The sequence below is a fragment of the Urtica dioica genome, chromosome 12 (assembly GCF_054948205.1).
Source record: "Urtica dioica subsp. dioica isolate 48M chromosome 12, U.dioica_male_clone48M_v1_H2, whole genome shotgun sequence".
Taxonomy (NCBI): domain Eukaryota; kingdom Viridiplantae; phylum Streptophyta; class Magnoliopsida; order Rosales; family Urticaceae; genus Urtica; species Urtica dioica.
The window spans coordinates 22,446,646-22,468,529 of NC_142767.1; the positions used below are offsets into that span (position 1 = coordinate 22,446,646).

Below are 21,884 nucleotides of genomic sequence, written 5' to 3' on the forward strand. Positions count from 1 at the left end.
TTTGAACGCGTTTGTTCATAGTAGTTACAACTTGTTCCTAATTTCGACTGACCAATAAAGAAAGTTTATTCACGTATGAATTGTCGACATAATAATACATAAATTAACCATGACAAATTAGATTGTATAATAAATTATGGTTCTAGGCAAAATGCGTAAAAACTAGATCCGACGTAGGAAAGTAAGCGTATAGAGTGATGATGAGTTCTTAGGATGGAGATAAATATACATAATAATGGCAACCGATTAAAATAAATCGATTATAAGCACCGTGATTAACCAAAGGCACTAAACGTGCTGATAACCCAACATGTACCTAATAAAAACCTAGAAAATTCACAAAACAGAAATTAACATATTTTTTGCTCACCAATACAAAACAGTCACTATATTATTATAAATACACCGAGTCATCATTATTTTAATTTGCATCCTCGTGTCATATCTCTCTAGTAACCAAAAAAAAAAGAGTGATTAAAAACTTTGTACAAAATTGCCTTAATTAAGAACTTCTCAGAAAAACGTACAAAAAACAAATCTACTCTATCTCTTCCGGGATCGATTCAAGCCTCGATCTCCGATTCGAAAACAAGTGATCTCCAACAGAAAGTAAACTCTTAATATTCTTCTTATTATTCTCTAGCCCCAACAAAAGCACTTCCTCCAAAGATATTTGTTGCTCCAAAAGCTCTCTGAGCTGTTGTTTCGTTATAGCAACCTTGACCCTCTTGACACGTGGCACTGTAGCGTAATAAACCATACCAATTTTGAGCTCGTAATCGGGTCGAAGACTGTCCGAATCGGGTTCTTTCGATAACCCGATTATCTCGGAGTCGGCGCCGGAGGAAGATAGTCGAGCGATCGCGTCTTTCACGGTGATCGGAGACGTGAAAGTTGTCATGACTTTGCCATCAATACTTTCCAAAATCTCCACAACTTTTTTTTTATTATTGGCTAAAGATGAAGAGATTAAGCATGTCTTGAAGAGACTACTTGAAGAAGTAATATTTCCCATTGTTCAGTCTAGAGCAATGAATTTGCGTGTATGCTTTTGATTGAAAGGAAAGAGATGGGTTTGTTTTTATAGTAAAGCAAAGAAAGAAAAATAAATAAATATATAAAGAAGTAGAAAAACTATATCGTCAAACACGCATGCAAAAGAAATGGTCGGCTAGTGGAGGATGGAAAAATGGCTTTTCTCATCAAGCTCATTAATTAATTTTGTATTAAAAAAGTTAAATGATCGTGGAAATTTATTTCAACATTGATATCATTACGTTTGCGCTTGCTGAATTAGATCTGATACAATCTTTGCAAATCAATTAATGTGTGAATAACTAACTAGAGATGATTCTCGAATAACTAACGCTATGACCAGTGACGGATCTAGGTGGGAGCTAGGATGGGCCAATGCCCCCCTCAATTTTTGAAAATTATTTTTTAACCCCAAATTTTTATATTTTTTTATAATTTTACCCATAAATTTAACTAATAATTATGTTTTTGACCCAAATTTGTAAGTTTTTTTTTCAATAATGCCCCTCCTAAAAAATATTTCTCAAATTTGCCCCCCTTGATTGAAATCCTGCCTCCGTCACTGGTTATGACCAAACCAGTCATATATAATCAAAATCTCACGCAAATTGCACAGTGTCTACTATAAATTATTGTGTCACGTACTTTGGGCCAAATGTCAAGTTGGCGTAACAATACCGAAGTAAATAATAGGCTTTTTCCTTCTTTTTAGGGTTGGATCGAAAGATCTTTGCTCTAGCTAGCTAGGGTGTGTTGTCCTTGATTTATTCATAAAATACATACATATAAAATAGACTTCACTTAACCTTTTATGTTGGGTATATTTATATAAAGATTTCTAGTACGGTTGAAAGATTTGGTCGAAAATTAAAAGCATTAGGAGTTTCCCATACTTGAAGAGAGTGCTTTCCGTACAGGGCAAGTTTTGTGATAGTCACTGTATAAATAATATTAACTCTTGTTTTTTTTTCTTTCTTTTTAGCATTTAGTGCTCGTAGGTATATTGGGACCTCCACTATAAGTGAATGTCATTGTCGTCGTCATCATATAATATATAAAGAATAAAAAGTGGAGATAATATATCACAAGAAAAAGATCTTCTACTCCACCTAAAAGTACATCTCCAAAAGATCGTCTAATTAAACTAATTTGATTATTGAAATTGTTAACAAACCAAATGGCCTAACTATATGCAATGAATATAGATCACAACGCCTTCTCTATTCTTAGCTGAATAAAGTTTGTGATCCAATTTATTAACGGGAATAGCAAAGCGTTTTTAAGTTGGAAGTCGCCTTTATTTTATGATTCAGAATTTTTTTTCCAAGATGTCATGCAATATATTTTTTAGAACATTTTGTCTTGCTGATAAAGATTTCTGTTTTTTAAGATTAATTTGTAATCAAATGTATTCAACAAAATTCTTGTAAAAAACCCTAGACATATGATCAAGTTCATCGATCTTTATAAAAGGTCTTTTACATATTGAGGGTTTTTCGATCTTGAGTGCTGAGTGAGAGTCAAAATTTTGCTTCATTTGTGTATGTGAATCATTATCTTGTTCAATACCACTTATTTGTGAGTTATAGAGTTTGAGTTTGTAATCGTATGGTTGTTTCGAACTATTATATACAAGTGTGAAAAATTTGACCGTGTTTAAGTGCAAGTGAGGGAATCACTACCTCAAGAAAAATATGAGTTGAAATTCACAAGAATTTATAAAATGGGATCTACAAAATTATTAAATATTAGTTATTGATTTATGAATTTCTTTTTCATCAGATAAACATTGTGATTTCACTGAATTGAACTAATAATTATACATGTTATTTTTGTACGCTTTGTTATTTGCTATATCAGTCATGGATACATCTTAAAGAATTTGTTACAACATTTCGTGTGTGACATATATTTAATAATATATAATTTTATATACGATACCACAAGCTTTTACCACTTGTTCGCTTTCACTTCATGGGTTAATTAATTTTGCGTTCTATTTGGTATTGAAAATATGCGATAGATTTAAGAAATTTGTAATTCATTTTTTCATTAGACATATAATTTCTTTCTTCAATATAAGTATCGCATTTTTGAAGTAACTTTGGGATATTTGGAAAATTTTAGGAGATAACTAACAAGCCCCTTGAAGGAAAACTACGGAAAGTAAGAGACAAAATTACTTTCGCCATGTTACGAGTCAAAGAGCTATGACATTGTTCATAATTCAGATACTAATGCGTAAAATAATATTAATATATATAGTTTGGGGTCCACTTGTATGTAAGAAAGGCATGCAAAAAAGGGTACGTTTTATTCCATCTCGACCTACTATTTACGTCTTTTTTGACCATGCCACGTTCTCTATTTTGTATGTCACGCTTGCATTTAAATTATTGTTTTTTTTAATTCTTTTATCGACAGCCATTTAGCAATGATATAATAATAATGGAATTTATGAGAATTAGATAGTTCTGTGATGGAATTTATATGTATTGGGTGAAACATAATAAGACATATTGTGTTTCTTATTCTTAAAATAGACACTCGTTTTAGTTTTAATTCTCTTTTCCATGAGCGGTTTTGTTTATTGTAACAATGCACAATTTTTTTTTTTTTTATGCAGTCAATTTTATGCATTTATATTCATGACTCATGAGTATGAGTACATATGATGTTTAGTTCTATCAACTTATCATATAACAGCATGCAAAAAGGTTCAAGATAAGTAGATCGATATCGAGTTAAATTCACTTCTTGCTATACACAAAAAGATACAAACAGAACAGCATCTAAACGACATATAAATGATTTTTTTTTTTTAATTATGCATATATATATATATATATATATATATATATATATATATAGCTCATGTTAAAAATATTCATTGAGTTACGGCATCTCTATTCTCTACATATATAGACTATAGTCAAGACATTGAACAATTTAATAGTTTTTTTTTAGTGATAACAGTAGAGTATACAACTGGCGGATCCAAAATATATAGTCAAAGACATTAAACAATTTAATAATTGAAGATCTCTCGTCATCCAAAACGCTCTGAAATCGCTCTTTCTGCAACTCGGATCCGGAAGTGAATATATAGCACGTGACGATTAGGAATTAAATTGAATTAGAGAACAGATTAAAGAAAGATATCGCGTAGCTCCCGAGAAATCCTTCCTTTCATCGTCGTCGTTTTTCTTTCTTTTCTCATAATTCTCCTTTGAATATCGTATTCCTACGTATGTGTGATATACGAGTGTATGAGTGTGGTATATATACACACAGACTGAAAGATGAAAAGAATCTCTTAATGAGAAAGAAAGAAAAAGCCTTTCGCGAATATATTTTCCTTTTTTTTATATAATTCTTTTTTTTTAAGAGGAAAAAAGATTTGTGCTCTTTGTTATTTGATTTTGATTCCGGTGATCTTGATGATTTTAGAGAGAGAAAGTAGGGATGTTAACGGAAATACCAGTAAATCAGGAGAGAGAGAGAGAGAGAGAGAGAGAGAGAGAGAGTCACGATTTTCACCATCAAATAAACAACCAGGATCGTGTGACGTGTCAGACAATAATATGAGTAAATAAATACAATATACTATTGGCATTAATGATTATAATAGTGATGGAATTAGAAACCCACCTATCGTTTTATTATTTTGTGTGTTTGTTTTTATAAGGGCCAACGTAATTTTTTGTTGTATTATATCTCTGTAGCACGTATGTATTGTTCGGAAAATTGAATAAAATTAGGAAATTGTGAGATGTAGCTCAAGATATATTGGAGAAACAATTATGTCTCCGAATTGGAGAACCTCTCAAAGAAAACAGGTGCTGAGAGAGATGATCTCAAAGAGTGAGTTCGTCTTGTTTCTAGGTGAGCCACGTGATGTGGTCCGGTCCACCAAACTCATTGTTAATTGTTTGATTCTTAATTGAACACAAAGAAAACACAAGTACTAGTATACTAATTAAGCAATTAATAAGTAGAGAGTTTAGGATGATGATGAATAATCAAAGTCGTGATAAGTGTAGGCTTCGGTGAGAGCGGGATAGTGAAGAGCCTCTCTCATCATCTTGACGACGCTCTTTTTCCTGTGCTTGACTATGACCAGCGCTTCGTAAAAATTTCCGTCGGAGAGCTCGAAGGTGATATAGCAACGCAGCGTTAACCAAAACGAATAATTGGCCCTAAAGAGCTTCACCGGCTTCAGATCCGTCTTATTCTTTTCGTTGTACCGAGAAGCTGCGATCTCTGTCGCTTCTACCATTTCTTTTAATTGATTGCTCTTTGCCCGAGCAATCCCGTCGTTTATCAAGTGGCAACCACCGGCTCTGAAATAGAAACCCTAATTCATACAAATATCATCGGTGATTCAATAAACAAAAAATTAAAAAAGAGATTTGTAAGTAATTAGGCCACTTTAAACATGTGATTTTGGATCTAGCCTATGTTTGACAATTTTTAGGGATATAGCCAAATGGCTTATGAGGCAATAATTAAGGTCTGATTTGCCCTTATTTATTAACAAATTCGTCACTTTCTCTCTCCTATTTTTTTCACATAATTTTTTTGCATCAAAACTTCAAAAATTCGTATCTTTCTCATACGAACTCGAAATTGAGTGATTTCAGATCCTACAAATGCGTGGCGTCGAGATCTTCAAAAATAGACCCATTGTGTTTGATGAAAAATTATGTTTAATGCATCATAGTTACGTTTCTATTTATTTTTTTGATAATTTCAAAAATTTCCAGTTATTTCCATATTTAAGGTAGTAACATGATTTTTCTACATCAATGGTATTAAACATGATTTTTCATCAAACACAATGGATCTATTTTTGAAGATCTCGGCGTCACGAATCCATAGGATTTGGAATCACTCAATTTCGAGTTCATATGAGATAGATATGGTTTTTTGAAGTTTTTATGTAAAAAAAAAGTGTAGAAAAAAATAGGAGAGAGAAAATGACGAATTTGTTAATAAATAAGGGTAAATCAGACCTTAATTATTGCCACATAAGTCTGTTGGCTATTTCCCTAAAAGTTGTGAAACATAGGCTAAAAACAAATTTCACAGTTTCATTTTGGCTATTTCGCTACAGTGCCCATTAAAAAAATAGTCAACTTAAACGTTTAATATTGCTAAATAATCAAGGTTTGGTAAATATTAAATAAATATCAATAAATGATGACGTGACTTAATATGAGATTTACTTAATATTTGCGTTCGTAAATATATATAAAAATTGGCTATTTATCAAACTTTTAATAATTTCAAACGTTTAAATTGACTATTTTACTAAATTAGCCTTCAATAAATAATATTTCTATTACAATTATCTAGTACGTACCTGATACTTCCGAGTCCCGACGACCTTCAAAGTAGTTGTTGGTCGAAGCTATGGTTACAGGAAACAATTAATTGAATTGAATATGGAATTTATAACGATAAAGTAATTGAAAAAAAAAACGATAAGTACCAACAACTTCAGGGCTTTGGGGAAACTCATTCTTATGTGCCTCTATAAAAGCCCTAGAAGAACACAAACACGTTAATTACGAAAAAACGACATCCTTATATCAAATCAAAAGCTGAAACTCACTCCCCAAATTTTTGCCAACGATCGAGTGCCTTTTTCGACAATTCTCTTCTTTTCGTAGACTTCATCTTTTGACCCTTCGTCTTCTTTGTCTTCATCATTGGAAACCGAGAACCAAATCAACAACAAAATGATTAGTTAATCGGCGTCTTTTTCCCTTATGCTATTTATGGTTTTATTATTTGTCCAACTTATATATACCTAAAATAAGACTGGGCTTGATTGGTTTAGGCTGCTACGACTTCCAGAATTTGGCCCGATGTCAGGAAAATTGCCACATCTAATAACAAGTTCGCCAATAAACACAATATTAATGAAGTAATCAAATTATTCAAATATTATGTCTACAGTCTACCTCTCCATAGTAGCCTGCCAGCTATTTTTTTTAATAAAAAAATAGTTTTGACTATTATTTTAATGTCGAGGTATGTCGAGGTCTGGATCGGCTATATGGCTATCTCTCTCACCATCAGTCCAATCCATTTGAAGTATAAATTTAAAATATATTTTCTATTGCCTAGTGACATTTTAGCAACAAAATTTTCGTCTATAGCATTTATTTTTAAAATAATATTATATCATATGGCTTGGTTCTTTCTCACTATTGGAACTTCGATAGTTTATATTATATTGCTTTTTGCTTGTCTTCACGATCACGTCAAGACACTATGTAGAATCACGGATCAGCCTGTGTTCGGGTGTCTGGTTTATATGAAGCCTAGGAAACGTTTATGTAGAGTCATAGAGTCACAAACCGCGTATTTTGTATTTGTTGATTTATCTTTCATAAAGTATTCGCTAGAGCTCCGGTTTGAAGTTTCGCTAGTCCTCCACCTCCGGTCCGAAACATTACTGGTAAAGGGAAATTGACAAATAACATACGGTACGCAATTTTTTTTTTCTATAATCTAACATTTTATCTAAGATTTTTTTTTTTTTGATATATTTTGTTGATTTATATGGCAACAGTCAGGCTTCTCCGGCTCTGAGTGATACAGTGAGGCACTCTCAACCTTAAAGCCCTCATCGATACAGCTCTCAACCACACGGCACTCAATTCCGGAGCAGAAATACGAAATTAGTAACACCCTATTTAATTAAATTTTAATTTTGACAAAATCCTGTCGTCATTTAATTTGGCAATTTCCGTAGCGTGACACAGAAATCCTATCGTAATATAATTTGGTCGGTTTCTTTTTTCATTTAAGATAATCAAAACATGACGTTCGGAGTTGGAATGTTGGCCAAATATGAATCATACTAAAACATGAAATCATTAAGTCAAAATAAAACGAAGACACTACTGAATATAATTAGAATCCATTCATTCACTCTAAACATGTACTATCCAAAAAAAAAACCGACCAACTTAACGAGAAATTTCTCAAAACTTTGCAGCCCCCAAAAAGAAAACAAAAAATTATCCACCGAACTCTGAAATAAACTAAATCTCGAGCTGTTATGGTATGACTAATCATCAAACAGACCGAAGATACCTCCTTCATCATCGCTCTCCTCCTCTTTTGGCTCTTCCTGCAAATGAGATAAACATACAACTATATTTTCAATGTGCTAATAATATATACATCATTAGCAGTTATCACCATATATATACCGTATGCAATCAAATCGCATAATGAAATATATTACAAAAAAAAAGAGAGAATCAAACATGAATGCCACAATGTGTAACATAAATGTATAAACGATATGGTAATTCATTGAAACGTTTAAAGACCAGTGGAAATTGCACTAAATTATAAGACCATGTACATATATACTATTTGTTCATCCCTTCCTATATTACAATCAAATATAAATCACAATGTGTGACATTATGCATAGCCAATGAGACCTAATGAAGTTCAAGGTCAAGAAAACCTAAGCAGCAAGGTATGTGATGAATCAACAAAATATCGGGGAAAACCCATCCTATTGTTTTACATTTCGCGTAGAATTCAATACTAATAAAACCAGATCACACAATAAACGAAACAAGTAATTTAGTACGCAAGTACGAACCACAAAACCAGGTATAAATCGAAGATAATTGGGAGTCGGATAATCCGTACCTTCTTCTTCTCGACGGCTGCTTCGGGGGCGGCTGCTGCGCTGGTAGGAGCGGCGACGGCGGCGGGAGCAGCTGCTCCGGCGGAGAAGGCGTTGAGGATGAGATCTCCGAGGTTCTTCTTCTCCGCGAGCTTTGAGTAAAGGCTAGGCCAGTACGATTCCACGCTCACATTCGCGGCTTGAACCAGGGAACGGATCTTCTCGGCCTATTGTACCGATCGGATTCAACAGGTAAATGCGAATCGCAATCAATGCAAATGAAATGAAGAAAGAAAAGAAAAAAAGAGAAATGTAGATCAAGATTGAGTGCTCGGAGAGACTTACGGTGATCGGAATTCCATCGTCCTGGAGGATGAGAGAAGCGTAGGCACAACCGAGCTCTGAGACGGCCATTGGAGTTCGAGGTTGGTTGCTGAGAGAGCGAGAGATAAAGATTCACGGCTGAGAAATGGCAATCAGAGTAAATTTTTTGGGGTGCGGTGAGAATATATATGTGAGGGATGGCTAGGGTTTTTGTTCAGGGATTGGGAACGACGAGAGAGAGTTAAATGGGCTAAGTGGGCCTTCAAATCAAAGCCCAATTTCATGTTTACGGTAAACTTGGAACAAAAAAACGTTTTTTTTTCTTTTAATATATAAACGTTTTTTTTTATAATCTAGAGCTAGAATTTTATATAAAAAGTAAAAACTGGCAGAATTTTGTAATTTTATTTCAATATATATAACCAATAGTTACGACTTGTACTCTTTAGATAGATAAATCAATGACATATCTAATTAAATGCATAAGAGTGTTCATCAAAATGTACAAGCTTTTTTTTTTTAGATCGAAAAGAAGCAATGACAAGGATGTTATCGAGCTAGTTATGTTTAGTATTTTACCGAAGCATTGATTTGGTAGGGTAAAAATGTTATACATGTATATCTCATTCCTGTTAGGTCAGGAAAAACTTAATCACATTTGTAACTTGCTTAGTGTGATGGTTTGTGTTGCAACCACAGATTAGATATATGAAAAATCAATTAAATTAAATATTTAAGCACAAATTATGGGACCTCAACGATTAAACATGAAGACTTTGTATACTATGTCGTGTAATGCATCAACATCAACATCAACATGAAAGTTTTTTTACACATGTAACTTGTCATCAAGTGAAAAAAACTCATAGATATAGTGGACTTTACATGTCATCTCATATTACAACAAATGTAAATTATAATTTTGACAAACAATTTATAAGAGAACTAATTCAATCATATCAAGCAAGTGAATTCGAAGTAGAACATACATGGGTTTCAATTTTCAAGGCAATATAAACCAAAGTTCGAAAATGTCGTTTTTGATGACGTTACGAGCATCTTAATTTACGAAAAATCGAACGAAAAAATGTAAAAAAATGGCAACTCATTTATCATTTTCAAATGCTGTTTTTCATAAAAAAAATCGATAAATCGATGAAAAATCGAACATAATATTGCAAAATATGTTAAAATATTATATATATTTATATAATATTTCAATTTTTTAATTTGTAAAATATATGATCTTTTAATTAAAATAATATAATTAATTATTTATCAATATTCTTATTTTCAATTTAATAACATAAATATTTACTTAAACGAAAGGGTTTAAGCATTTTGTCAACAGTTATCATCCTATAAATATTTTTGAATCTTATTTTTATTAATTGATATACTTTGAATAAGTAATTTAGTAAATAACTTGAAAAAGTATAACACATTAACAATTGAAAAACGTAAATTAAAAAACAATTAAAAAAGAAAATAATAAAGGATGAAGAAGGATAAACGTAAATTAAAGTATACTTTGCATCTCTCTTCTCTCTTCCTCACAATTTCGTCTTCTCTCCCCCTCTTTTTTTTCTTTCCTTGAAACCTTCCTCTCTCTTTGCAACAACTATCGAAGTAATTAATGCTTTCTTCTTTCACCATACCATGTCAATAACTAAACCAACCAAAGCGGGGAATTTCGGAACAAACCCCGAATGTCACAAAATCCAATAAACAAAACACGTCTCAAAGTCTTGAACATGAAAGGTAGTTGAATAAGATAATAAACCAAACTTAGTAGTACTAGGCTACAAGGTGAAATAAAAGGATCATGAAAACTTGCTAAATATTTGTCTAAATCGTACAAACCAAAACTCGACTACGTCGCTTCATCGACGACACAAAAAGCCAAAGCCAACCTCTTTGGCATCAATCAATGTCCTTCCGGAGGATACTCAGGGGCTGCCAGACCGAGCCTGAATAACATTGCAATAATAAATCAACACGCCAATTAACGAGCCTATGTGTTGGCAAACTTTTTGAATAAATAAAGTTTATATTAAAAAAAAAACAAAAAATATACAGACCCAGAATCGGCTCTTACCGGCACGGGAGAAGCTGATTTGGATCTTGATCTTGAGCGAGACCTATAAAGACATAAACAAGCATTTAGAGTTTAGACATTGTATATATAACACCAGTGTGGATTTCAAAGTCAGAAATTTTGAAACCATGATGAACAAGACCAAAAATTGTTACCTAGAGGGTTTCGCTGGAGAGGCTGACCTGGATCGCGATGGTGATCTGGAGACCGATCGGTCCAAAGACTTACTGCAAAACATAAAGAGTACACGGGATACTAAGACAAATTGTCGTCACAAATAAGAAAAGCTACATAATATATGAGTATATATTCCACAATACCTGCGGTCCCTTTTCGGGCTTCGACTCCGGCTTCTGCTTCTGCTGCGGCTTCTGCTGCGACTCCTTGAAGGGCTGCTTTCAAACCTCCTGACCTGAAACAGTGCATCAAATAATAATTAATAAACAAATCGGGTTTAACAATCCACTTTTTCCCATGCATCTAATAGATGCAAGGAGAGCCTAACTAACTAGTCTCTTATAATATCATCTGACAAAAGACCGGGATAGAATCCAATAAAAATCCAAAATTCATTCTAAAAAATGTTGTAAAAGAGACCAAGGGAACAGCATACCCGGATATAGCCTCTTGCCCATGGATTCTTAAACTCAGTATCATCTAGTTTCCGAATCTGAAGAGGAAGAAGAAAAAAAGACATTGATTCATAAAGGCTAGGAATAATAAAGAGAAACTTCGTTCAACTGTTATCTATCAGCGACTTACAGCGTATTTCATGTCGTCGTAATTAGTATAATCGACGGTGCCATAAGTCCCTGAACAAATACAACAATTCCACATTTATTAAATTTGTCTCAGAAGAAACAAAGGTTCCAAGTTCCAACATAGCAATGGGCACAACTTAACAATTACATAATCATGTTAAATCTGATGTTGCTTATCTTACGAATCTCCAATGAGGCTATCTTAACTATATACTAGGCAGAGCAAACAGAAAGCAAAGAAAAGGAAAAAAATAAAATAAAAATACCTGCGCTGTCACGGTTAATTTCAGCAAAACAAACATCACCAGCTTTGCGCATATGATCCTGAAAACAATCACCCCATTTACATTACACACGAGTCGATAAATATAGTTGAACTTTGTTTGCAGAGCTTTAGAGGATATCACTTACCTTCAAATCTTGCCATGATGCAGAAGAAGGCAGACCCCTAACAATAACTACAACAAAAAAGGCAAAAAGTTTTAAGGAGAAACAAATGAAACCAAGTTCTTTCGAGTATTGACAATAATTGACCCGACTCACTTACGTAATGGAACTACTAATGAAAATAGGTACCTCGGAATTCAGAATGGCGTGAGGCTCCGAACCGGCCTCCACCGCCGCCACCGTCACCACGGCCGCCGCCACCACCGTAGCCGCCGCCGCCGCCGCCGCCGTAGCCTCCACGGCGATCACTGGAAGATGGCCCTCTGCCACCATGGGCTAGCTCAACCTGCATCGAAGAGAAATAAAAATGTTTACACTAGAAAACTTTTAGCACTCGATATCATTGAAAAATCGTGAATCAATCATTTACCCTTAAGCGGCATCCATCAAAGTTGTACCCATCTCGTCCCCTGATTGCATCTTCTGCGTCCCGACCACTCTCGAACTAAAAAAAAAAAAAAGGATGGAAAATGAGAAAAATTATTAATTTGTAAATCATAAATTCTTGACGTAGAAAATCAAAGCTCAAAGAATACCTCGACAAAGCAGTAGCACGGAGGACGAGGCGGGACCTTCAGTTCAATGTCCACGATACGACCATACTGCAATTAGACGTTTGAGATTAGATAGCTCATGAGGATCTCGCAAACGATGCCAGGCAGATAAATAGATAAAATTTACTGTATACTGTTAAAAACAAAAAATAGAAGAAAGTAAATATATTATTAAATAATTTGAAATCAACCTTGTAGAACAAATCTTCAATTTCCCCTTCCTTGATATCTGAGGGCAAGTTGCCAACATAGATCGTGCGAGAAAAACGACCACTCATTTCTGCTACAAGAAATTTCCGGTACAAATATCACACTGCAATAAGAAAAATAAATTCATGAATAAATTATTGTTACTAATCTGTAAAACAATGTATGTTATCATCTATCATTATCTTTATGTCCAGTTACTTATCATCTGCATTTACTGCGATGACATATCAAAAGCAAGTAAAAGCAAAAACTATTAACTATGAAGCAAACCAATAGAGCAATCCTCGAGGTGAGGTGAGCCATGCTCCACAAGCTTTCATTCCTCATTTTGCTCCAAGATGTGCTCCAAAGCAATAAATATATGAAATAATATTTTTATCTCCCACATCCTCTCCACAAACTAAGCAGATGTATAGATCTTCTGAGAGTGAGCAAGAATCTCCAATAATAAAAAATAACCCCCAAAACTCCACATTGAATCTCCCAATCCCTCTCTCTATATTCCTATGTATGACAGCAATGCTCACACTTGTCCAAGCGCTTGCCATCTATCATAAAGAAACATTTCAGTCATGGATCGCGTAATATGTCACAGATATTCATGAATTTTTACCTTGCTCAGCTCACTTTTAACAGCGCTGAAAAACAACCTTGGAAGAACTCTTATTTGAACCAGCTTTGCATAATGATTTTTTAAGTTATATGCACGAAAGACAATCGTGTACGTTATTTCCCCTATTTCTTAGTATCTAATTCTTGTGTCATTAACTCAGTGATTTCATTTTGCATATAGGAATATATACTCTATGAGGTTTTAATGACCGCAATTGGATGACTTTTCTTCAGTTTTAATTTAAGGTTAACCCATGACTTCATTTAGCATATACGAAAACATACACTGGGAGATTTAAATGACGGCAATTAGATCAATTTTCTTCAGGTTTACTTGAAGTTGCAATGCAAAAGATGAAGAAGAAGAAGAAGAAGAAGAAGAAGAGGTGAAATTTTGCGTGAACCATCTAGCCTAAAATTTTGAGAAAGAAGGAAATTTTTTTACTTTATTGCACTCAAACCAATTGTATACTTTTCATGTTAGCTATGAAAAGTTTTAAGTTAGAATGTCACATATGTAAACAACAAGAGAAATAAAAAGGGGTAAAAAATTCTGAGTCCACTCCAAATGCAAACTTACAAATCTACACTCAACAAGACAAACATAAAGCAATGTGTCTTTCGTGGCAAAATCGTTACATACATTTTACTTTCACAATATACCTAGTTATGAAACTACGATTAGCCCCAACTAATAAAAATTACTCTCTATGCGAGCATACAAAAGATTAAACTAAAAAGCAACAAATAAAAATCACAAAAATTTGGAGATCCCAATCCCAAACACAAACATATATATTACTTGGTCAGAACTCAATTCAATCCATCACGACACAGGGTCAGTTAGAGGAATTTGATTAACCTTTTGAAACAAAGACACATTATCGAAACCCTAAACGAAAAGACATATGCATAGTCATAAAACCCTAAGGAAAAAAGAAAAATCAGCCTCGAGAATCGCACCAGTGAACGGGAAGCTAGAAGGAGAAGCTTTACCGATCGTAGATCTTTTGCCGTAAAACAGGTCGGCAATTCACCGGAAAGCTCGAATTGCCAGTCGGGGATTTATCGCTCCGAAACCCGATCTTCGCTTCACCACGAACTGAACTGAGAGTTAAAAGTACAAAGGGGGTTTGGATATATATCAAGGGTTCAGAGATTTCGGTCTCAAAGACGGTCATTGGGGGTTGAGTCACAGACATGTACACCTATAGAAACCCTTTCTGATTTAGTGGGCTTTTGTTATTCAGGCCCGCAATCTCTATTACTAAGCCCGATATTAGTTTAGGGTTAGAGATTTTCATGAAAAAAATTTGATCCTATTCAAAGTGTTTAAATCATTGAATTTCTGTGGTTTTTGAAGTTAAAAAACAAATAAAAAACGATTCTAAATTCTGGAAAATTTTGAAAAGTTTCTGAAAATTTCTGGGTTTTCGTTGAAGATTTATTGACATTGATGTAAATAAATCTTCAACGAAAACCCAAAAATTTTCAGAAACTTTTCAAAATTATCCAGAATCAAATCTTCAACGAAAACCCAGAAACGTTGAAGATTTTTTGACATTAATGTCAATAAATATGCATATTTATTGACATCAATGTCAATAAATCTTCAACGATTCTGGAAAATTTCTTTGAAGATTAATCTTCAACGATTCTGGAAAATTCATTTGAAGATTTATTGACATTGATGTCAATAAATATGCATTTTTATTGACATCAACGTCAATAAATCTTCAACGAAAACCCAGAAATTTTCAGAAACTTTTCAAAATTATCCAGAATCCCGAGAATCGTTTTTTCTTTGTTTTTTAACTTTAAAAACCACATAAATTCTACGCGGAATCCATGGCGGGCTGTTCCGGTGGACACTTCGAGGTCGCCGCCGCTGGGATGGGCATGGGCTGCTCTCCGACGACCATGACCGTCGTTCCCAGGAGCTTCAGCGTCGAAGATTCCCAGGGCTACTGTCCGGGTTTTTGTAATGATGTTTGTTTTCATAATATAAACTAAATAATTGTTTTGTTTTATTAATTAACTAATAAAAATAAACTAAATATAAAAGATAAATATGTAATTACTCATTTCATTAAGTCATAGTTTATGATTTATTTGGGTTTAGTAGATTTTGGTCCAAAATCATGGTACAAGTCAAGAATAGGAATAATCCCTAAATAAAATAGAATTCCTCAACGTCTAATATTCCATGTAAATTTATTAAAAAATGGTTGCCGAGAAGAGATTGTTTAGATTTGAAAATAGATTTGACATTTTGACCTAAATATAGCTCTAAATCATAAAAATATATTGTCTGAGATAAAATATTAAAAGCAATAATATATTTTTCACATAATTGCTTGCAAGTTGCAATGGAGCATTATATATAAAACGAAAAAGAAACAAGAATCGCTTACGCTGATTTTTTTTTTTTTTTAATTTTTTTTAATATCAAGAGGTGGCATGGTAGAATCTTTAACACTAGAATGGAATTCTTGTATTAGGTTTGATGTCTCTCAAGAGTTGTTTTCATCCAAAGAAAACTATGATGCATGGGGTGATCAGAAAATTGTGTGATCGTATTAGACTAAATTCTTGTTGAATCGATTATTCTGCTAAATATGAATGATTTAACGATCTAATCTACAAACATGTAAATTCACATTTAGTGCACTGTTGTTGATATAAATATATAAAAGCAATAATATATTTTTCACATAATTTCTTGCAAGTTGCAAACTTGCAATAGAGCATTATATTTATATATAAACATAAAAAAGAAAGCAGAATCGCTTACGCCGGGATTCGAAACTAGGGCTTTATTCATTATCTCTCAGAGTCAGACTCAGCGCCTTCTAAAAAGAAAAAGAAGTCGCAATTATATGTTATCATCTTTATCAAAACCCTGACTCGATCCCGCGATCTTCTTCTCATTCTTCGCCGCAGTTTCTTTCGAACTTCTCTTTTTTTTTTTTCCCTCCAAACTCTCCAACGGCCAAAAAAAGCTTGCTTCCATTTCCATGGCGTCGCGGTTTCAGGTCACCGCTCTCGCCTCCGCTCCGGCCTATCCCACCGCCATCGTTTGGTCCGACGAAAACCTCATCGCCGTCGCGTCTCGTCACTTCGTCACCATCATCGTACGGACCTTTCTCACTCTCTCTCTCTAAGCATATCTGTGTATGAACTATGAACTTCTGAGATCTGTTGTTTCAGAATCCGGCAATGCCTCTTGGACCACGAGGCCTAATAACACTCTGCTCCGCCGAGCCGTTTCCGATCGGCGTCGTCGACAGAACCGGTAATTTTTTTGTTGCAATTCCATTCTAGCCGTTTCCGCAGCTTTTTGTTTCTTTCGCTTCTGGATGTCTGAAACTTTGGCTTCAGATTTGTTCTCGGCGAGCTTGTTTCCGATCTTGTTGGCTCGGGACACACAGCCGCGTGTTAGATCCATTTCTTGGTCGCCGATCGGTCTTTCTCCTAATTCGGGGTTAGAGCTCTCTCTCTGTCTCTCTATCTATCTATCTATCTATCTATCTATCTATGTCTCTGTAAATTTCTTGAGCTTTCTTTTGCAATGTGACATTTATCGCAGATGTTTATTAGCCGTTTGCACAACTGAAGGGATTGTTAAGCTTTATCGCCAGCCATTTTGCGATTTCTCTGCAGAGTGGATTGAGGTATGGAATTGGGAATCAGGTCAGGGATTTTTCAGAGAGAGAGATAGAGGCAAATTATTGAGCTATTGGAATTTGCGTATTGATCTCACTGCACAATCTTCATATTTTCCTTATCAATATAATCCAGGTGGCGGATATATCAACTAAGCTTTGTGATTATCTTAAAAGTATAAGTTTTGGTGAGTCGGAATTTCGCTCCTCGACAGACTTTATTGTAAGTTCTATATCAAGGTCTCTATAAAAAAAATTGTATCTCGAGAGCGAGCAGAGTGGTTTTGAAATCGACATTATTAGTATCCGTAAGGCTTTCTTTCTTCCTTTATTTTGCAGGAGAAGCAAACAGAGGAAATATGTACTGGAATTCCTCCGAAGTCTGTGTCAAAAAGGGCACGTAAGCAAAGAAATTTTGATGTATACAATGTACGCTTATACAATTCATGCTTTCAACAAGACACCTTGTATTTTGTTTAATTCTTACTGATACCGAAATTATCCATGTTAGATTACCAAAACTGATATCAACCAACTCGAAGAAACTGCCTCAAAGAAGAAAATTTCTGCATCTAAATCTAAGGCTACACCAGAGAAGAGCCAACTCTCGCTGATAAGTCCTGAAAAATATGCCACTCGTAGTTCGATGCTTTCGTCACTTGTTGTTGCGTGGTCGTCGCTGCTGCAATTATCCCCTACAGTCTGTTCCATTCCTCCGAATGGCTCGTCAGCGTCGTTGCTTGCGATTGGTGGCAAGTCCGGTCAAGTTTCAGTGTGGAGAGTCTCTGCGCCAGAGTCTTATTCAATCGAACCCAGTCGTGTCCCAACAAGTTCGTTGCTTGTCTGGCTCGCAAAAGCACACGATTCGTGGATTACAGCGGTTGCTTGGGCAGTGCTCGAACCCGAGTCTTCAAATCCGTTGGTTTTGTTGGTAACGGGAAGTTCCGATGGGAGGTGAGTTAGGTAACAACAAATATAGCACTCATATTTTTCATGCGTGTATTATTATAATTGTAACTTAAAACTCGTGTTCATCGTTTTTGATGGAGAGACGAAAATTTGGATTTTTTTTTTTTTTGGTATGTTACAAGCCAATTTGTCTGCATAATTCGATCGAAGTGTTGAAGAAAATAAATCACTGTGCGTAATTTTTCATTATTGCTTCGTTGGATAATTTTTATTTTTTTTCCTTCGTTTTGGTCCCGTCTCCTTCAGTGTCAAGATCTGGCTGGCTTACACTGAGGAATTGCTTAAATCAACAGAAGCAAAAAATGCTTCATTTTCCCTGCTGAAGGAGGTATTGGGTGTCTGGGATTCTTCGACACATTAATCTATTTATCATTGTAATTGTTAAAATCTGCTTCGGTTTGTGATCTTCTTGATAGGTTGTAGCTGTTGATCTTGTCCCAGTTTCAGTAATATCACTAGCTGTGCCGACCCAATCATCAGACAAAATGCTTTTAGCAATAGGCAAAGGAGCTGGATCTTTTGAAGTGTGGGATTGTGATGTATCGAACAGTACTTTTAATAAGTTAGGTTCATATGACGCTCATGACGCCATTGTGAGTTTCCTCGCGTGTTTATCCAAAGAATATTTTTCTGAAAGGCACAATTAATGTGGTCGAGGATTGTAGGTCACAGGTTTAGCTTGGGCTTTCAATGGGAAGTGTTTGTATTCCTGCAGCCAGGTATTTAAATCGTTCGTGTTATCCAAAGATAACTCAAAAGATCTTTATTATAAAAAAATTAAAAAAAAGAAGAAAAACTTGAATAAATTCCGTCATAATGATATCACGAGTTTAGTATCAAACTCTTAGGATAATTTTGTCCGGAGCTGGATTCTGTGCAAGGATGTCCTCTCAGAAGCACCACTTCCTTCAAACACTCCTTGTCTGAAAAGCTCAACCGAAGTAAGTCAACATTCTCTCTTTTGTTCTTCTGGAGATGCTATAATAGTTTATAACATGTGAGAGACGCGTTTTCAGATTTCTGATGTATATGTTTCATGCCTTGGTGCCGCGGTCTCTCCTGGAAATCTTGTGATTGCTGTGGTAATACATTCTTTTCTTAAAGCATTTTCAGAACTTGAAATATCTTGTACCTCTGTATGTGAGATGATTAGATGATATATACACACATATATTCTATTTGTTTTGTTCACAAAGACATTTTACAGCTCCAATGTTTTCAACATCTTTGTGCACTACCCCTGCAGGTTCGCAATTTTGATGAGGATTTATTGGATCCAATGTACCAAAAAAGGTGGAACATTTGTACCCTTCGGATGCCCTAGAAAGTAAATAGTATGATTTGCTGTACTGTCATACTCATATATAGGAACGTATCTTATGGATCAACTCGAGTGGAGAATATAATTTAATCAAACTGAAATGTGTTACGCCAAGCTGGTGAGAGCTTCATGCTTTGTTTCGGAAAAGAAGACTAATCTGCGACTAGTCCTCATCTTAACCTATGTGCAGTCTAATAGACGTCAGAACAAACGAGAGGAAAAATGAAATACTGAGAAAACTTAACAACTTATAGTGAAAATGGTTGGTGAAGGAATGTAAAGATGTATTATTTCATTAGATAATTTCATTCACCTAATTAATTTCTTTGAAACATATGCAGGGTCCAAAAGGCTTCTGTTGAGTTATTCTGGATCGGTGGCCAAGAAGTATCTGGTGCAACAAAGGATTCCTCGCCTTTTCTTGTTCCCGGTTTTCCCGATAAGGAATTGGTTTCGTGGGAGAATAATGTCTTGTGGTCTTTGAAACAGTATGAATGTCAGGCCAAGCCTCTGGTCGTGTGGGATATCGTAGCAGTGCTATTGGCTTTCAAGCGTTACGCAGCAGAGTATGTAGAACATGTATTACTCAAATGGCTCTTAACTTCATTTTCACCTTCATCGTTATTCAGTGGAGTTCACTCAGACATTTCTGCCGAAAAGGGTTTTTTGCACGTCTCAGCGCTGTTCTCCGAGACATCTTCTCGCCGGTTACACCTCTTGAATATCTTATGCAGACGGGTCGTGCTATCGGACCTGAAGGCCGATCAAATAAACTCCGAATTGCAGAACTCAAAGGAAATGAACTCCGAAGAAGAAAAACTTGCGATGTGGATGGAACTTCTGGTGCGCAGCGAAAGAGAACTCCGCGAGAGGCTTCTCCGTTTGAGTTTTGCTTCTCTCAAAACCGGCGTATCCGCTTCTTCCATGGATTCTCGGAATTCCGTTGAATTAGCACAAATGGAGAAATGGGTAACACTTGGCTGCGAAAACGTAAAGGATCGGATCCAAGTCCTAGCCTCGGAGTCTCAGAACGAAAACAAGAGGTAACTCATTTCCCCACATGTAAAACTATTGCTCATCGAAATACACCTAAATTTCAGATTGTTCATGGAATCAAATATAGGATAGAGAATAGTGACGTGGGAAAGGTAGGCATACTTTGTTTCCCTTAGGAGAGAACAAACCTTTCCAAAGCTTATATTTTTTTTTTTTTCCTTCCTATACGCAGTTTCTTAATTACAATCTGATAAGAACCTTCAAATTTCGTTGATAAGCGGTAGAGAGATTACAAGATAAACCCGGGCATTCGAACGCTCTAAAATCCAACTAATGTCCTATTTGAGTGCCTAAAGTCTTATCACAATCTGATTATAATTTGAACAGCCTTCAATCAAGCAAAGACGTTGCTCTCGACGAGCAATGTTGCTTCTGCTCGGCCTCGGTTCCTTTTGAATCCCCAGAAGTTGGGTTTTGCCGAGGCGTCAATGGACGCCACAAAGTAGCTCGGTGCGCCGTTTCCATGAAGATTTGCCCAGCCACTACCACTTGGCTCTGCACGTGTTGTCACAGAAGGGCTTTCAAGCTCGCACCCGAGTCTCTTTTCTCATTGACCATATCTCCTTCGGAACTCAATTCGATCTCCGAATCTTTGAAGCCCTTGTGTCCTTTTTGTGGGATATTGTTGCAAAGACTACAGCCAGATTTCCTGCTCTCTGTATCTCAAGTGTAAAGAAAAAAAATATTACTTGATTTTTCTCTCTCGATTTTGAATGGTCTCGACCGATCATCCAATGGTGTTGCCGTTACAACGTTATTTTTAGCTCTTGATTAGGAGGTTAATTATGTAGTAAATTGTTATTCCAATTAAAAACCACTCTCAGCTTATATGTTCGTCTCAATGTTAAGAAAAATAAAAATTCACCAATAGCCATTGTAGTCCTCAGCTTCGGTAGTTCAGTGTGAACAGTTGAAGATTGTGATTCGTTGGCCAATGTAATTCCATTATTAGGGTGATTTTATATCTTTTTATGAAACTTTTTCGTAATATATTTTTCCTATTGGTTAACCAAAAGGACTGAGACAGAATTGGCCTGGTTGAACATCTGGGGAAGTGAATAGTGAGGCCTCAAATGGAATAATAGTCTTTGAGATGATACAAAAGAGCACTTCCAACATTGTAATTTTATTTTATTTTGAAGACGACTCAAGTAAATTTATAAGTTTAT

General features: G+C 35.2%; 4 protein-coding genes and 1 long non-coding RNA gene across 11 annotated transcripts; 1 reads left to right on the forward strand and 4 right to left on the reverse strand.

Moving 5' to 3' along the window:
• Nucleotides 1-269: 269 nt before the first annotated feature.
• LOC149380460 (uncharacterized) lies at nucleotides 270-1,063 on the reverse strand. Its single transcript, XM_089604186.1, has one exon. The coding sequence runs from the start codon at nucleotides 1,013-1,015 to the stop codon at nucleotides 539-541; it is 477 nt and encodes a 158-aa protein (XP_089460312.1). The 5' UTR covers nucleotides 1,016-1,063; the 3' UTR covers nucleotides 270-538.
• Nucleotides 1,064-6,416: 5,353 nt separating this feature from the next.
• LOC149380461 (uncharacterized) lies at nucleotides 6,417-6,737 on the reverse strand. The gene is made up of 3 exons (XR_016294118.1): nucleotides 6,653-6,737; nucleotides 6,530-6,582; nucleotides 6,417-6,448 (listed from the first exon to the last, which is right to left on the reverse strand). It is a non-coding gene; the product is annotated as an uncharacterized LOC149380461 (long non-coding RNA).
• Nucleotides 6,738-7,925: 1,188 nt separating this feature from the next.
• LOC149380462 (large ribosomal subunit protein P1-like) lies at nucleotides 7,926-9,224 on the reverse strand. Its single transcript, XM_089604212.1, has 3 exons — nucleotides 9,044-9,224; nucleotides 8,722-8,925; nucleotides 7,926-8,182 (listed from the first exon to the last, which is right to left on the reverse strand). Exons 1-3 carry the CDS (start codon nucleotides 9,110-9,112, stop codon nucleotides 8,120-8,122), a joined length of 336 nt encoding a protein of 111 aa, XP_089460338.1. The 5' UTR covers nucleotides 9,113-9,224; the 3' UTR covers nucleotides 7,926-8,119.
• A 1,428-nt stretch (nucleotides 9,225-10,652) lies between these two features.
• Nucleotides 10,653-14,880, reverse strand: SR34A (SER/ARG-rich protein 34A). 6 transcript variants are annotated; one of them, XM_089602758.1, is made up of 14 exons: nucleotides 14,701-14,880; nucleotides 13,363-13,640; nucleotides 13,074-13,195; nucleotides 12,865-12,930; nucleotides 12,699-12,773; nucleotides 12,458-12,614; nucleotides 12,293-12,339; nucleotides 12,148-12,205; nucleotides 11,883-11,932; nucleotides 11,734-11,790; nucleotides 11,441-11,532; nucleotides 11,276-11,347; nucleotides 11,104-11,163; nucleotides 10,653-10,992 (listed from the first exon to the last, which is right to left on the reverse strand). In XM_089602758.1, the coding sequence occupies exons 3-14, from the start codon at nucleotides 13,158-13,160 to the stop codon at nucleotides 10,950-10,952; spliced, it is 864 nt and encodes a 287-aa protein (XP_089458884.1). In that variant the 5' UTR covers nucleotides 13,161-13,195; nucleotides 13,363-13,640; nucleotides 14,701-14,880; the 3' UTR covers nucleotides 10,653-10,949. The 6 variants fall into 6 exon arrangements, with proteins under 6 accessions (XP_089458884.1, XP_089458882.1, XP_089458883.1 ...); XM_089602756.1 differs by having other exon boundaries at nucleotides 13,351-13,640; XM_089602757.1 differs by having other exon boundaries at nucleotides 13,351-13,640; nucleotides 14,668-14,880.
• A 1,618-nt stretch (nucleotides 14,881-16,498) lies between these two features.
• LOC149380464 (Transducin/WD40 repeat-like superfamily protein) lies at nucleotides 16,499-21,643 on the forward strand. 2 transcript variants are annotated; one of them, XM_089604182.1, is made up of 16 exons: nucleotides 16,499-16,838; nucleotides 16,915-16,999; nucleotides 17,086-17,188; nucleotides 17,294-17,378; nucleotides 17,506-17,592; nucleotides 17,709-17,798; nucleotides 17,881-18,323; nucleotides 18,585-18,666; nucleotides 18,755-18,931; nucleotides 19,004-19,057; nucleotides 19,187-19,279; nucleotides 19,355-19,420; nucleotides 19,585-19,631; nucleotides 20,001-20,225; nucleotides 20,394-20,702; nucleotides 21,043-21,643. In XM_089604182.1, exons 1-16 carry the CDS (start codon nucleotides 16,722-16,724, stop codon nucleotides 21,386-21,388), a joined length of 2,409 nt encoding a protein of 802 aa, XP_089460308.1. In that variant the 5' UTR covers nucleotides 16,499-16,721; the 3' UTR covers nucleotides 21,389-21,643. The 2 variants fall into 2 exon arrangements, with proteins under 2 accessions (XP_089460308.1, XP_089460307.1); XM_089604181.1 differs by having other exon boundaries at nucleotides 20,001-20,702.
• The last annotated feature ends 241 nt before the right edge of the window (nucleotides 21,644-21,884 follow it).